Genomic DNA, 17361 nt, shown 5'->3' with positions numbered 1-17361 from the left:
GCAGAGTCATACACTGTGCACTCACAGGGAATGTTTTGCGGCAGTGGTCTGCAGGCTACACACACACACACACACACACACACACACACACACACACGCTGATCCGTGACCTCAGACATGGAGCCCTTCATTCAGCTCCTTGTCCCTCACCATCACTCAATCTCTGAATCACTCTCCGCTGCTCTATGAAAATAGCCACTGCCATTAAAATTTAAAACCACTACTGCTTGTGTGCAAACACGCACCGTGTGTGTGTGTGCACTGAGCTGTTGTTGTTGTTAATGGTGTTGTGGAGCGGCTGAGAGGGCACGCTCACTGTCGCGAATGGGGTCTAGTGGGTTTCACCCGCTGCACTCCCCGGCTGCACATTAAACAAATGTCACGGCATCTTCTCCCCGGCTTCGGCTCTCTCTCTCTCTCTCTCTCTCTCTCTCTCTCTCTCTCCCTCTTCCCCTCAGCCTCTCCCTTCCCCTGCTTTCACCACTCTTCCTCCTCACTGTTTGCATTGTACCTCACTCTTTTTTCTTTTCTTTTTTTCTTTTTCCTCGTTTCTTTGTTTGCTTTCACTCTTTGGGTTTTATTGGAGCCCACTTGTTCTAGACAGAACTCTGTTGTGGTAATTTATGAATACTTTATGGGGTTAGTTGCCTAGTTTTTTACAAATGTTTTCTTTTTTTTCCGCCCTAGGAATTAATGATAAAGATAAGTTACAAGTTTATAGAGGATGTGTTTTTTTTCTATTTAATGTAACAAGATTCAGGAGGAAAGATGTTCTCTTTTAAACCTTTGACTCTGTTCACTGCAATTTGGGTTCAGTTGTTGTTGAGACTCAAACCCACAACTACTTTCACATCCTAAAAGTACAAAAAAAAAAAACACTTTGTGTGTGTGACTGATTTGCATTTAAATACCAGAACAGTCATTACATTACTTTGCCATCCGCTCTATCTGTTCAGATTGATTTTTCATATCCTTCCACCGCTTCATATTCACAGAAAGTTCTGGATTAAAGTTAAAGGTGATGACGAACGTTGCATCATCTGGTGTGAATTACTGAGAGATTTTCTTTTTCTTTTTTCTTTTTTTCTCTCAGTGCTCATTTTTCTGTCTTTTTCATTTCTTCTCCTGTTTGGTTCGCCCTCCACGGTGTTCCCTTTATTGAAATAGCAATGGAAGTCGTGTGTGTGTGTGGCCAGCAAGAGCCGTAATTGAACCCATTTGCCGCTTAGCGCCTGTGGGACTAAACCCTGGCCTCACAGCTCTACGGTGGTTAAACGCTTTTGCTATGTTCCTTAAACCCATTTTGTTTCTTTTTCTCCCCTCCTCCCTCGACAGCTCCCCCCCCCCTTAACCATTCTCCTCGTACGAATAACTTCTTTATTGAAATTGATGCTCTGAGTTTCCATTGGGTTGGTGGCCCTCAAGAGCGTATCTTGCATATTTTATGTTACGCAGCGTGACATGGCAGATTTATGTCCCACAAAAAAAAAAAGAAAAAAAAAAGAAAAGTCTCTGTGAAGGAAGTTGGTGAAGTGTTGGGGGCACGTGCTCTGTTGTCCCTGACTGATCGTTGTACGGGCTTAGATGCACGGTTTTGCGCTGCTGAATTTTTTTCACCCTACATTTAACGTCTGGTATGTGTAAGTCGAGAGTAGCCCTGTGATTTACTGTCTTTAACTCTGAAGTGGAAAATTCCCTCTGCCACTGGGAATAATTAATAATATAGTTTTCAACCCCTTAAAGCTTTTTTTTTTCTTTATTTTCATTGTTTTATATGTTTTAAATCTTAAATATTGTTACATAGACACTTGTTAAGGCTTAAAGTTTTAACTTGTTGGACATATAAAAAGGACTGTGCTTCCAAAAGTTGCACATAATGACCCTTAAAATACTTGGTTTCTCTCTTTAAAAAGTTTGTCGGTCAGTTTTATGTGTCCTGTGTTGGGAATGAGCATTTCTGTCGTGTCAGTCTTTTTAGTCTTGTTTTGGATTTTTTATTTTTTCTAACAAATTGGGCAAAGTTTCGGCCGCATGCGTCTTTGATTAATTAATGTCTGTTTTTGTTTTCAGGGACAGATGCGAAGGAACCAGTCCAGTGAGTATTTTCTCTGTCTGACCTCTCTGTATCTGTGTGTTGCTGGATGACTGCAAAGGGGGGGGGGGGTTGACTGTACAGCTTCTCAGCTACGTTTTTCTTGGCCCGGGATGTTTGTAAAGAGGTTGTCTTTAAAAAAGGAAAATCCAGAAACCTAGCCAAAACCAACATATCCAGGGAAAAAGTAAATAACTGTTCTTTTCTGTCAATGTAAGCTTGAGGGATATTTCCCTTCTGTGGTACAAATACGATTAATTGCTTAATTAGCTGTTTGTATTTTGACATGTCAGAAATTATCTTTTCCCTTCTGCAAACTGGCACAGTTTAGTGTGTGTTGACTGTGTTGATGGTCATCTATCATGCTCCAGGAGGTCTTAATGCACATGTGAAAAAAAACACACACTTTAAATCGAGAGGGTCTCTTTTTTTTTTATGGGCTAAAAGTTTTCAAAACCTTCACCTTCAGCATTAACATGATGCTAAATGGTACTTGTTTTCACATTCTTGAGTTGAGATCCATTTACACAAGGTAATGGCATTGATAGATGTATACTCTACGTACGCTCAGGGATCACAGGAGTATCCACATTAAGCTCTAAGGCTAAGGGTCCTGGTGAGTATGTTTTCACTACAGTAGTTACCCTTCAACCCTGCCCCCCCCCCCCCCCCGCCCTCTCCCCCCTCCTCCCCTCAAAGTATCTGCCACAGCTCTCATCTCTGTCCCCTCATAGGAGCCTTTCACACAGCTGCTGCAGCCAGCTGACACCAGCTAACACCACTGACACTGTGTTCTCTCACTGCAAACGTTCAGCATCCTATTTTGAAGGATTTACTTACATGTATGGTTGTAAATCAGGGTCCTCTCGGTTGCATCCTCTTACCTCTGGTGCTTAAGTTTCTGCTTATATGAATCTCAGCAATTTATTGTAACACTTTAGACAGGGGCACAAAAATAACAAAGCAATGCCTGATTTTATTTTTCAGCTGCTAAATCACCTCTTCCCCTGTTGTAAAGTGTTACCACCACATTAAAAACACATTAGCTGGTTGAGTTAACCCTTTTTGCAGTAAGGTTTTACTTTATGAGGCAGAAATAAGAAATATATTGTATCTAAACCTAAATCTTACTGCAAATACATTTCTATGATTTTTCATGGCAGATGGTGGTTCTCACTTGTTCAGTCAAAACCTCAGTTTATATTTCTGGTTTAAGGTGTGATGTACTTTTGGCAAATGTCTTTGAATACTAGATGGTGAAAACCTCTTGTGTCGGGTTTTTATTTTATTTTTTACTTGCTGTGAAATGTATTTGCTGTCATCGCCCAGTGCAGGTCTGTGGGTCTCAGTTTGTGTTTGTTTTTCTCTCGCTGCAGGTGACGAACTGGCAAAACCCAGAGTGCCAACATCGTACGAGTGAGTATCAGAGTAAAACGTGAAAACTTTATTTATAACTCGTGTCTGTTCAATGTTCAAAAGTTTCAAAAGAGCTATTTTTTTAATGTTTACTGCATCTATGCACTTTAAATAGTCTGTGAGAGGAAAATCGTGCAGTTATTTGCTTGAAAGTGTAAGAAAGTTTGACTCGACTCACTCTCTCCTCTATCAGACTTAACAACGACCTTCTGTCTCTGGACCCGTTCAGCCCGACTCTCGCAGCAGGCTCCTCCTCCTCTGTGTCATCATCAACAGGTAACATCAATACGTTTTATCTGGATTTCTGTGCACATACCTCTCTCCACAATTTCAGATTTTACCTTTTTCTTTACTTTGTGTCGTCAAGAAATTTTGTATTCACCAATGAGTGGTCACTTGAATTCCTTTAAAATTGTAGTCCGTAAGATTTCAGTCAAAAATAACTTCAGTTGAATCTGATTTCATGCTACAGTCAAGTTAGTTACTTTGTTGAGGAGTTGGAGTTGCACAGCGTGTCACCTGCAAAAGTAAAAGATGATCTTCTGTTGGAAAAGTGCCTCAGCAAAATGCATTTTTGGTGAATCTCCATAGTTGGTGATGAACTACACCGCTTCAATGTTCAGCCAGTTGAACACTTTTAATATGAAGCAGCAGCAGCAGCAGCAGCAGCGGGAAGTGTTGGTTTTGCATTGGCAGTAAGTGAAAACAGCTCTGATGTGGTGTAAGGAGAGTGAAGAGTGAACAGTGAGGCTGTTACCAATGAGATAAAATTGCATTTGATTACATCATCCGTTGTTTTCAGTCAGTCCTTTGTGCTTAGGTACGCAGTCTGAAGGCCTGACTTCACCGTTACCAATAAAAACTACTGTACTCTTCAGAGAGGGACGTATGGAGTGTAAATGACCAAGAGGAAAAACATGCTGACAATAAATAATAAAGGTCCGAAGGATTGTAACTTTAAAGAACGAGCATGCTGATTTTAACTCATTCACTCAGTTGAGCCGGTGATGCAGTCATTTTCAGCCTTTCACTTCTTTGATCTCACCATCTCTCTATGCAGTATATAGTCTCCCTTCCCCTGTCTTTCTTTTTCCAAGCTTCTCAGTTGGAAGCCTTTCCTCTCAGGGCAGTCCCAGATGGAGGAACTGACCCCTGAAGTCAACACAATATTAGACTTTGGGGAATTAAAACGGCAGCCTTTTCCTATCCCAGTTTGCAGGGTTTTTTTCCCCCAGTTTGTTTCAAGTAGCTCAGCTTTTCTTTTTTCTTAAACATCTTCCTGAAGTGTCTATAGTCGCACTACTCTATGAGACATTTGACTTTTGAGGTTTTTGTTGCACAACAAGTGTGATTCTCACGGCTTTACGTGCATGACACCAGTGTTTAAACAGAGTGACATTAGCAGTGACCCATTGCCTAGGCTAAGCGTAATCCACAGTTAATTGGCACCTAGTAGAGGTCAGAGGGTTGGCTATAAAGCCCACTGGCACGTATGTTGTCAAACAGTGTCTTGTTACTGTCAAAGGTCGTGACTTAAAAGTCAAAAGAGCATCGAAAAGTGCCCTGATTAAGATACGGTGATGGGAATTAAGTCCCCGTGCACAGCCTGTTAAATCTCCCTGTGTACAGTGTGGCAGTGTGACCAGCTCCAAATGCACACATGACACATGAAACAAGTCGAGTCTGTGAGGTATTAGAAAGATTAAACTCTGACTGAATGAAACAGAGACTGAAACAATGTATGGATTTTGGCATTTATTGTATTTATTTATTTATTTTGGGTTCACTGATTTTTTTTTTTTTTTTTTTTTCATTCAGTTTTTACATGTTTTTTTTAATTTTATTTCACTTTTTGTTTTATTACGATGTCATTGTCTGAATTGGAATCACTCGATGTTTTCTTGGTTTGATGTGTTTGTTTTAACTTCTCTCGTTAGACCTTGCCTCTGTTTTCCTTTCAATCCCTCCATCTCCATCTTTTCTGATGAATGACTCAGACGTCTTTCTGCCAGAGGCATCAGGTAAAATGTGTGTGCCCCTTTCATCACACAGTGATTTAAATGAAAAGAACTTGAAGCATTCATCAGCTACTGTTTAGCATCGTGTTTATGTTTATGTTTATGAATTTTTGTTTGCCTTTATGTAAACCTTGGAGAATTCTTTATTTTAAATGCGTGTGAACATACTTACATTTTCAGGACATGTCCTTCTGCATGACTAAAATCAGGATTTGTATGTCGTTGATAAGAGGATACATTATGGTTGCAAAATATGCATGATATCCGGTAAGGACATGACACTAAAACTATTGTTACACAGAGTAACAAGGACAAAAACACCATTATAACTCAGTACAATTACAAACAGCGACACACTGGTGGTTCATATTTGGTTGAAAGCCAGTCAGCAGATTTTGTCAGCTATAAAAAGTCTGGCAATCAGCAATGCAGCATGAGAAAAACGAAAAGAGATCCAACACAGGAAAGATCATCGAGTTCAAACTGCTGCTGCATCGATGTGAGACAAAACTGTAGAATCGATTAAGAATTGTTTGATCTGTCAAGAACAGCCTGAAAAGTCATGACAGCATCAGCAGAGAGGAACAGAGGCCACAACTTGAAACAAACCAAAATCAATATGATGGACATGTACAATATGTTGTGTATAATAGCAGAAATTGGCTTTTTTTTTTTACATTATTATCTAGCGTGAACCAATAACACATGCCACAGCATTTATAGTCCAAGCTAGTTTGCAGTGCTCTTCCATAGATGGGCCTCTAAAATAAAAATTGATTTATGAAGGAGTTTAATAACTGCAAATTTAATGAAATGATCAACACTTGATATATTTAATTCCTATATAAAATTTTAATTGCACAATTAAATGTTATCCCAAGGGGCTTGTATGTTGTAGATTCTGCTTCTGATAAGAAATTGTTGTGCAGCAGCTTAAATGTGAAAAGATAATGTAAATCATGGAAGGCATGAAACCTTATATGACCTGCTTTTGTACCAGTGTTTGCATTGGTGGATTAGACACTAAGTAAGATAAGTTATTTTGTCATTTTAGCTCCTGCACTAACGAGGAAACGGTGTCGTTAGGAGACATCAGGCTAAGTCATCATAAATCTAAAGAGCCTCATTCAGCTCCCACCGTATATGATAGAGGGTTCAGCGTGTAAAAGCAGGTGCACTATTTATATGTCACCCAATACGGATCAGTTCTGAACATTACCCAGTGATCTGACACTCAGTAATGTCATGCTGGTTCATCCGTCTGGTTCCAAACACTGTGACTGCTGATGCCGTAGTGTTAGGTTACAGATACATTTATTTAGATTTAGATATGTTGGTCCATAGCTGATTATAATTGTGTTTATAGTCATTAAACCCCAAATTCTAATGATTAATACGTACTTATATTTTAATGTCGAAAAAAAACACCAATAGTATGAGTCTAGTATTTTAGTGTTGGTCTTTATTTTGTAAACAGTGAATGAAGTTGTTCACATATTGACTCGTTCTTTTTGAATTGGCTTTCTGTGTATGTTGAGACAGTCTGAGATGATAAGTGGCTGCTGACTGGATGCTTTCTGATTTCACTGGAACTATAGAGATGTGACTGAATGTCTCAGGGGTTACTGTCTATACTTCGTATTTGTGATGTTTATTGCCTCTGTCAATCACATCAGCTCCTTCAGCTGAGCCGGTGACACAAAGGGAGCGCACTCCTCCCTTGGCAGAGAGCCAACCATCCAAAGATGCCTCCTCTTTCTCTTCGTCCACATCCTCCCCCTGGGACTCGCCAGAAAACGCTTTCCAAGCACTCAAACCCGTACCGGCGCGGGCCCAGAGCGCCCCCATCACCCTGCCGACTGAGCCAGTCGACCCCATCAAAAGCCCGGTCGCCGGCAGCCCTCCAAAGAGCGTCGACTCCTTCTCCTCTGTGTCCTGGTCCCAGAGCCAGTGGATCGCTTTCAGTGATAATTTTGCTCCAGCTCGCCGTCAGGGCTCAGGGCCGAGTGTGAAGGAGCTCCAGAGGCTGCAGTCCGGCCCCGGCAGATCAAGCCGCTTCCTCTCTGATGACTCTGCTGACGCCTACTGCAAAGCACCGGGCAGCAGAGAGGACGGCAGCTCCGGTCTCCCTGATGTCTTCGCTGGAATTACAGATAGGGCGATGGCTGCAGCTCAATCAAGCAAAGTATTCAATGGTAACATGATCACTGACGTCAGAGACGTGTTTTATGCCTGAGGTTTGGAGTTTGATTTGTGTATTTTGAGTTATCTTGTTATTTTTGTGCATTAGTTTCATATTTGGAGTTTACATATTTGTGTGTGTTTTATTTATTTTTTTCATTATTTTATTTTGCAGACTTGTTTATCTGACTCACTGCCTGGTTTGCAACATGTTTCTCTTCGAGTTTCTTTTTGTGAAATTTAATTTGGAATGTGTTTTTCTTGTTTCCTGTTATGATTTTTCATGTTTTGCTGTCATGGTTTACATATTAAAGCTCTTGATGCATGATGGTTTTGCAGTGAAGCCTAGTTGTGTACGTACAAGTTTGCTTGTACAGATTCCTGTTCACGATGTTAAACTGTCGCTAACCAGTAAAACTTACATGTGTTTGCTCGTGTAGTGCCGGTACCAAACCGACCTACGACCCCGCTGACAGCTGGAGCCCTGGTGCCCCCACCACGACCCTCCTCCAGGCCCAAACTCCCCACTGGAAAACTCACAGGAATCAATGAGATTGTGAGTAATTGCAACCACTCTATAAGTGCAACTCAACATTTGCTTTTAAAATCTACTCTGACTTAAAAACACCATCCTATTTGATCTACTCCCTTCACTCAGGTTCGGCCGTTCAGCCCACCCAAAACATCCAACGCCAGTCCTCCTCCCAGTGCACCACTCGCCCGGGCAGAGAGCTCCTCCTCCTTGTCATCGAACGCCTCACTCAGCGCTGGCAACACCCCCACCGTCGGTAAGCTTCCTCAGCCTCCTCTGTGTGCAGAGAATCTCTTTATTCTTGGACTCCTTATTCTTCAGCTCCTCACCAATGTGCCACATGTCGTTGTCTCTGCACCACAATGTGCTGTTTTCTCCTTGTCCCCTCTTCCCTCACTCCTCTCTCCTTCCTTGCTTCATTCCTCTCCTTGCAGGAGCTGAGCTCACCTTTGCTCACCCCCTCTCCTCCCCAGAGCCAGAGCTGCTCTCCCTCTCTCCTTTCTTTCTCCTAAGCCAAAGTGAGTCTGCCTTCTCCAAACTCTCGTCTCCCTTTAGAGACGCTCCTTTTCTGTGGTGCTTACAGTCATCATCTTTACTGTGCATACATTTCACTGATGCTTAGGAAAGTCATCATCAGGGCCTGTTAGCTCTTTGTTCATCTCTGTGCAGTCGTATCAGCCTCGTCAGCTTAGGGCTCACCTGCCACTGTCACACATTTTAGGAAACAGCTTACAACTGTGCTCAGCATCATCTCTCCTCACATTTGTGCTCTCTGGGTTTGTTTATCTCCTCCTTTCCTCTTTTATGCCTTTTAATTTGGCGTAAAGAGGATGATGTGTTCATAGCGAAGCTGCCTACCTTTGAGAAGCGGTGTGAAACACCAGCAGGTATGGTTGAAGTTCATACAAGAGGACTCTCCTCTGTATTTAACTGAAACTAACAGCAGCGAGTTGAATGAGCTGGATGGACAACTGGATTGTTTTTTGCTTTGCAGTGACTGCATTTCTCTGTCTTGTGTGCTCTTCACTGTCACCTCTTCACATTTTTCTTTCGATCAAAAGCATCAACTTCTAACAGTTTATTTGTTACAATACTGAAGTAATGAATGATATGACTGCTACGTCTTTTGTTAACTTAAGTTTTAATGCTGTCTGAGGTCATTCTGTCTAATTGTACTTAATTATAACTAAAGCAGCTGTAGCACGAAGCGCTCTAAAACTGTATCTTATTTCTGTTTATTTGAAAAGTAACAGAATGTACTGATTTGCAATGTATGAATGACTGACCTCATGAAATATTCTTAATTATATAATGCATCTTTGCATGATCAAACCTGCCTAATTCTGATGTGAGCTTTGGAGCCCAGTGTTATGAGAGTCTGATCTGCAGCTGAGTCAACAGACCTGAATCTTTGTGCCTTTCTCATTCTCAGGGACGTCTCGCGGTCCCAGCCCTGTGACCCTGGCATCCCAGGATGCTTTGCCCATTGCCGTGGCCTTCACAGAGTCGGTTAATGCTTACTTCAAAGGAGCTGATCCCACTAAGTGAGTCTCACATGACCTCCTGCTGCTCAAAGGCCCCCGACAAGGAGCTGCACGCATACACATTTTTGTCCATATTTGAACTCAAACAATAACACATATGACGCTATAAGTTATACATTACATGGTGTTGTACTTCATGGTCCCCGGCCAACGTACACTAGACCCAGGTTGCGTATTTTGCAGAGTGTATCTCCCTCTCGCTTTGCATGTGTGGAATGTTTTGCGTTAGTCTGACACCATTCTTTCAGAGTGGATAACCTACATGGAGCAGATTATAGTCTGGGGCAGAGAAAATATACAGCCTTTTATTAGTTAACTGCTGTTAAATTGCCGCTGTGCAAAAAAAAAGCTTATTTTTGCAGGGATTAGCAAATGGAACATTTCATAAGCAATGCAGTAGAGACACGGTGCGAGGTTGAGACCCGCTGTGGGCCGTTAACCACCACAGCACTCGACTGCACCCCGAATGAAGGAAGACTCTTCTCGTTTAGAAACTGGATCAATATTAGACTGTAGAACCATAGAGATATATATTAAGACTTACAAACGCGTAGATGTGTTACACCTAGAACCTAAAGCCAACGTGTTTAGATTGAAGCAGAAGTCTAAAACAGGTTGGATATCTACTTTAAGTCGGCCTAGGTTAAAACTTTACATAAAGAGCGGATCAGTGAGCTAAAGTACGGTACGTAATAAGATCAAATATGTCAAATGTGGCTTTGTACTCAGTTTTAGTGATGAAAAGAAAAGTGTAGCAAAAGAAAATTAACAGTAATTTTGATAACAGATTACTTGTTTAAGTCATTTCTTAATAAGAAATGCCAAACATTCTCTGGTTTCCGTTTCACAGATGTGAGGATTTAATGCTTTTCTCTATTTCATATCATTACTAATCGAATAAAATTGAACATCTGTGAGTTTATGGGGCTGTTACTCAGACAGAAAAAGCAATTAGAATTTTATGTTTGTGACATTTTATAAACTAATGGGACATTTGTTAAAAATTTTCATGATGAACAGGATCATTAGTTGGAGACCCCCCCCCCCCCCCCCCCCCAACACATAATTCATATTCATGTGACTGCGCTCCACAGGTGCATTGTGAAGATCACAGGAGACATGACTCTGTCGTTCCCCATGGGCATCATCAAGGTGTTCACCACCAACCCTTCCCCGGCCGTCCTCACCTTCAAACTGAAGAACACCAGCAGGTTGGAGCAGATCCTACCCAACCAACAGCTTTTATACAGGTGAGGTGTCCAGGAAAACATGATCACTGAAGCAGCTAAAACACAAACAGGCGTGTCCACAACTGAAGACCTTCGCAGAGCTGATAACTTGTGGTTGAGTCAAAGAGGGATTTGGACGGGATGATACGAGCGAGGATGGAGGAAATGTAGTCTGCGTCAGTGAGAGGAAATTCAATTAGTAATCTGACATAAACCCATCATTAAGTTGTCAGGGAAGTATTTTCCACCAGACTTTAACAGCCAGGTTCTCAACAGCCCATGTCTCTTCTGAAATACTTCGCCCTAAAATAGCAAAGAACAGCAAACTTTATATAACAGCTGCTTCATTTAACACACATCATTGTATCTCTCACCTCTTTTGTCTCAGTCGAAGGTGTTTAGTGAATATTTTGCCTCAGATGCAGTGAAAGTTTCTGGTCCCGTTTTAAAACTGCGAGCGTTATGTGACAAATTTGCATCTTTTAACAAAAATTAAAGAAAGATGACATCTGTTTCTATTTTTAAAAAATGTTTCTCGTTCTGGTTCTTCACGGTTGTCCATAGACCACATGGCTGGACTAATTGAATCAAGTGGAATTCATGATTTAGTAGCTGGTTGGATATAACAGGGTCATTTTTTCCAAGCTATTGGAGCTTTACACACAAAGCCAAGAAGTGTAATGAATAATTGAGCCTCTTATTATTCCTTGTATGCGTGCGTGCGTCTCTCTTTCTAACTGTTTGTCTTTTATCTAGTGATCCTTCCCAGAGTGACTCGAATTCCAAGGACTTCTGGTTCAACATGCAAGCACTGACGTCCTACCTCAGAAAAGCCTCAGATCAGAATCCTTCAGCTTCCTACTATAACGTGGACATCCTGAAATACCAGGTCGGAACATGATCCAGATAAAAAAAACTGCAGTTAAAGAATGAGTATTTCACTATCTTGACGGCCATGCGCCAAAGTTAGGGAGAAAAGATATCACAGTATTTTCATTGTTCTGTTTGTGTTCTGTCAGAAGTTTATTTGATCCTCCAGCTCTAGTCTGTGTAATAATCCAGTACTTTTAACTTTGTGGTGTGGTCTTTCTGGGACCAGATTAGAATTACATTAATTTGTCTTACTGTGATAATCTGGGTTAAACATGTAAAATCATATAGCCTCACACAATGTAAAAAGGCCTTGGGAAAAGACAAACAAACAAAAAAGCTTCTTTTATAGCTTCAAACTTGCTTTTTTATTTATCATTTATTTATTATATTTATCTTTAATATAATAATGCATAAGAAAAATGACTGTAGAAGTGTAAAGTAGAGAGTCCAAATTGTCTGTGATACTATATTGTACGTGTCTGCATGGTTTTTGCACACATCATGAGCGGAGCAGGATTTGTCATTACTAGCTGATGCCACTGAGAGTGAGACAAGAGAAAAAAGAGCAGTGATTCTGCATTATTTAGTCAGTATTCACTGAATGTATGAAGGAAATCATCAAAATCTTGGAGATTTGAGGTATTTGTAACTGTTTTTAATGTTTTTAACTCATGGATGATTTTGATATGTGGAAAATGCTGCAGCCCTAAAAGAGGCAGGGGTTAAATATCTTGTCAGGGATTCTTCAGCTGGTTTGGCCACGCTGTCATCAAGCATCAAGCTTTGGCCCTCCAGTTTCATAGACAACCTCACAAACCACTAAAGGCCGTCCTGGTCCTGCCACCCCATAATCAGGCCTGACTTTTTTTTTCTTTTCTCTCAATAAATAAATATTGAGTTTTATTTTACATTAGGTGGATCAAGAAATGTAGGAACAGATTAAATATAAGTGTAAAAAGAAATCCATAAATTTTTCTGTGATGGGAGAAGAATTAGTGTTAGTCCTGGACAACAGCTGGTGTTCAAGCAGCTTTCCAGGAAGCTTTGGAGAAACATTTGTTTTCAGCAAACCAAAGACTGCTGTGTTACACTCCAGCCATGGTTACATAGTCTCATTGTGAAGGAGGATATTAAGAAAATCACTGTAATTGCTCTAATTGCTGTTCATATTTAAATTTGGACAATTTGACTCTACTGCGTCCAGGTGCTGTCTGACGGGATCCATTCCACTCCTCTAAACCTGGCCGTGTACTGGAAGTGTACACCGAGCACAACAGACCTGAGGGTCGACTACCGCTACAACCCAGATTCCATGTTCTCTCCTTGGCCGCTCAGCAACGTACAGATCTTAGTGCCCGTCGACGGAGGAGTCACCAACATGCAGTCTCTGCCCAACTCCATATGGTGAGATATTGGCGCTCGTATCAGAAGTGTGAAGCCCTGAAGAACATTTCTGTCTGAGTTAAACAGATGGAGCTTAATGTGATATTTCTGTCTCTTCCTTTAGGAATTCAGAGCAGAATAAGTGTTTGTGGAAGCTGAGCGACATCTCAGAAAAGTTGGAAAATGAAGGTAAGCATTTTTTTTTTGTTTGTTTTGATAGTGGATGGTGAGGAAGAGAGCTGCATCACTCAGTGGAATTTGAGTGTATTTGTTTGTGTTTGACCCCCAGGAGCCGGATCTCTGAGGGCCAAGTTTGAGCTGTCAAACGGTCCATCTAACCCCTCTACTCTGGCGGTGCAGTTTATGAGTGAGGGAAGCACCCTGTCCGGAGTGGACATGGAGCTACAGGGTGCTGGATACAGACTCTCTCTCAGCAAGAAAAGATTTGCCACAGGTTTGTAGTCTGCTTGATCATCCACACACACCAGACTCTGCTTTATTTAATGCATCAACAACTGGAATTACATCCTTTGTGTTCTTCCCTTCAGGACGTTACATGGCAGATTGCTGAGGTGACCCACCACTCTGGTTCTCAAGAAAGAAAAACACAAAACTTGTCAACTCTGCAACGCCTCCTGAACCTCTGGATCCATCAGCTGTGCTTTGCCCCGGGAGGCGAGAATCTCACTACAATAAAACAGCACTGAGTATTGAACACTGTTAAAAAAAATAAATAAAAGAAAACTAAGATGAGCTTTCAGGAACTGTGTAGATATGAAGTCTAATAATGATTTCTGATCAATTCACTTTTGTATAGTCAGAAACAATTTATGGATTAGATATAAATCTATATTGTATTTGAAATCATAAAAAAAAAAAAAAAAAAGAAAAAAAAAGTGCACTAACAATCTTTCAGACGCTCTTTTTCCTCTTATACTCATTTTTCAAGAGCCAATAATGAATATCAAACAAACCCATATCTGTGTGGAAGAGAGGAGAAGGTTCCTCCCTCCCTCTCTCTCTCTCTCTCTCCGCCTGAACTGTAAATAATAACACTGAATATTCTTCTCGACCAGCTCTGACTCAGCTCTCAAATCAGTTTTTCTTCTCACAATTTTATGTTTTTGATCATGTGCAATGAAGCCATGAAGGTGAATCTGTCTTAAACGGTGTGAATCCTCGCTCACACTCTTATGACACAGGCTTGATCTTTAAAAGAACATTGAAGTGCTTTCAAACAAATGCAAAAATCTGACCTCAGTGCCTCATCTTATACTGTGGATCAATAGGCAACAAAAGTGCATCAATGTTGAAAAAAACCCAGATTTGGGTTTCCAGATTTAAGCTACATGTCTCTGTGGTATAATGCATGGAGTTTTTTTTTTTAACAATCACCCCTAATGGGGTCTGTGATCAGTGTGGTCTTTTTAAAATTTAACTTTTTTCCCCTTGTAAATTCCCCATTTGGTTATGGCTTGTCTTTTTTTTTTTTTTTTTTACATTTTAAGCCCTTAATTTTTATTCTTCCTTAAAAAAAAAAAAAAAAAAAAGCTCAGAAATCTTGACTGTAAAATGTTGTGTCAAATGTTAGATGCTTTAAAAAAAAAAAAGAAAAAGAAAAATCAAGGGACATTACCCCAAAACTCGTAGCCTTTGTTTTTTTAACTGGCAGTTTTTTTTTAATCATACTTCTGTGCCCTACTAATGGAGAAATGTGCCTGAATCTAACTTTTCTCTACTTTTTTTGTATACTACAGCACAGTCAATGAGCATAGCACCAACAATGTGCCAGTTGTCTTTTTTTTTTTTTTTTTTTTTTTACACCTTTATTTGGATATTGAAGGGAAAAAGTCTCCTCTTTTTAAAGCCAACTGTCTTCCAGAAACAAATTAGTCATGTTTGCCTTCTGTGTTGAGTTTGATCATTGAACTCTTTTTTTTTTTTTTTATTGTCTTTTTCTATTCAATACTCATCAATAGACCTCAACCTCTCATACACTCACTGTGCAGTAGATGATGTTAGTGAACAGTAGCACAAGAAGGCCAAATTAATGATTGAAATGCCTCATCACAACTACTCTACACTGAGTAATCCAGTGTTGTTGACTGTGGTTAGATATTGTAACACAGTATTGCCAATGCCCCGTGATAAGCAACCTGTCCTGCCTTTGACCCAGTGCATGCTGGGATACTCTTCAGCCTTTTGTAACTATAAACAGCACAAGCAGATATAGATAATGAATGGTTTCACTCTTGGTGCTTTATTCTTGTCTTTTTCTAAATGAGGGCTGCTGCGGTCCAGGCTGTTGTACTTCCAGATGGAGTATTTTCTGTTGTGCAGGACATGTTTTCATTGACCTCATCCTTGCGATGATCCGTGATGTGTTGGTATGTGATGATGTCTGGAGATGCAATAAGTTGCCTGGAAGCTGTGATTGAAAAGGGCAGGAGTTTCATACACTGTGCATCATTTGGCCAACTGACCTCTGAAATCAGATTTTAAGGAAACAACCTTTCACACCAGGCTTATGTTTTATCCTCAGTGCTATTAAACACGGCTCTAGTAGCTACAGGTGATTTAAAATCATATCCATATTTAATTCTTTTATTGTCTCACTTGGAAGCTGTTGGAAACCCATGATTCATTTGATTTCAGTCATCATATCTGGCCAGGGTAATTATATGTAATCATCAAATTTTTAAAGTTTTTAATCTTTTGTATGATTCTTCTAGAACCTGGTTTAAGACTCAATCCTTTAATAACAATTTAGAGTCAGACACTTACTGTCTGTCGAACTTAAATTTTGCATTTGACGCTGAACTTTAATCAGCCAAATGCTGGAAGGTAGCTGAAATGAATGAGTTTACATGAAATCCTGAAATTGTAGCACCAGACATTTGTACAGCAAGAAATCAACATGTTACTCTGTGTTTTCTCTTAATTAATTATATCAATGGTTTTCGTAAAATGAACCAAATGCTTTTAAAAATAGGAAAAAAAAAAAGACAACACAGATTCTGTTATTATATTCAGTATTAGCAAGCTGGTTCTTGCTGTCCCCACATAACTTCCAAAATAAAATTTTCAAGGCTCCTTTTTCAGTCACTTTCACTTCCTGTCTTTATATGTTCTATTAAACAGAGTTTAAAAAGAGCAAAATTGTGTAAATGATTCTCATAAATTGTACATTTTTACCAATATCTCAGCCACTTTTTGTCTTTACTTTGATTTCTCATTGTGCCTGTATTAAATGTGTAATATATGAATATATACAAATATATGAAAATGACTACTTTAAGTGTGTTGTGTGTTATTTCTTCAAGCCTTATCATGAAGATAATGTAAGCACTTTACACTGAAATGTCTTAGAAGTAGTTGCCATGAAATTTTGTTCAGGTATTCATGGTCCCCAGAGTTAGAGCCACCAACTCTGGTAAAACATTATCATTATAACATGTTACCATTTAGCTCAAAGCACTGCTAGACTCAGGCCATGCTAATGTTGTGGCTATAAACACTTGGTCTTGCTAACAATAAAGTAGATAAGAGTATAGGTTGCAATTATGCATACTGCTGGAGGATGTTTAAATCAACACTAGCTAAAGATCATTACATGTCATATTTATTTCAAGGGCTTGGGTTTGCATATGGACGATTGGGACATGAACTTACCAAAATTTTGTGAGGACAAAATTGTCCCTACCAATATTCGAGTAAACTCGTTCACACTATGTTTGGAGTGAAGTCATATTCTTAACGTTTTATGCCTTATTATACTATGACGCTTTTTCACATTTTTTAGGCCTTACTATACTATGACATTTTATGCCTTACTATACTATGGAGGTTTTTGAAAATTTTATGCCTTACACTAATATGACATTATTTGATGTTTTTAACGCCTTACTATACTATGACTATTAATGCCTTACTATGATATGTCATTTTTAAGCCTTATTTTACTATGGAGTTTTTTGACAATTTTATGCCATACTATACTATGACGTCTTTTGCCATAGTATACAGACATTTTATGCCTTACTATAATATGACATTTTATACCATAGAATACTATGACGTTTTTAGACAATCG

General features: G+C 39.8%; 1 protein-coding gene across 11 annotated transcripts in view; it reads left to right on the top strand.

Moving 5' to 3' along the window:
• Positions 1-16566, top strand: part of fcho2 (FCH and mu domain containing endocytic adaptor 2) — a 42675-nt gene extending 26109 nt beyond the window's left edge. For 2 of the 11 annotated variants that reach the window (XM_056403291.1, XM_056403293.1), the window contains 16 exons: positions 2071-2095; positions 2664-2708; positions 3469-3508; positions 3702-3784; positions 7203-7721; positions 8148-8263; positions 8366-8495; positions 8674-8757; positions 9067-9126; positions 9672-9783; positions 10878-11033; positions 11769-11901; positions 13090-13289; positions 13393-13457; positions 13558-13722; positions 13817-16566. In XM_056403291.1, the coding sequence (XP_056259266.1) occupies positions 2071-2095; positions 2664-2708; positions 3469-3508; positions 3702-3784; positions 7203-7721; positions 8148-8263; positions 8366-8495; positions 8674-8757; positions 9067-9126; positions 9672-9783; positions 10878-11033; positions 11769-11901; positions 13090-13289; positions 13393-13457; positions 13558-13722; positions 13817-13839 (1956 nt within the window). In that variant the 3' untranslated portion in view covers positions 13840-16566. The remainder of the gene's footprint in view (positions 1-2070; positions 2096-2663; positions 2709-3468; positions 3509-3701; positions 3785-7202; positions 7722-8147; positions 8264-8365; positions 8496-8673; positions 8758-9066; positions 9127-9671; positions 9784-10877; positions 11034-11768; positions 11902-13089; positions 13290-13392; positions 13458-13557; positions 13723-13816) is intronic. The other 9 variants (XM_056403294.1, XM_056403301.1, XM_056403292.1 and 6 more) reach the window with 8 other exon arrangements.
• The last annotated feature ends 795 nt before the right edge of the window (positions 16567-17361 follow it).

This window comes from Seriola aureovittata, chromosome 18 (genome assembly GCF_021018895.1).
Source record: "Seriola aureovittata isolate HTS-2021-v1 ecotype China chromosome 18, ASM2101889v1, whole genome shotgun sequence".
Classification (NCBI taxonomy): domain Eukaryota; kingdom Metazoa; phylum Chordata; class Actinopteri; order Carangiformes; family Carangidae; genus Seriola; species Seriola aureovittata.
Note: the sequence above shows the minus strand (reverse complement) of the source record. Positions and strands in the feature narration are given on the sequence as shown.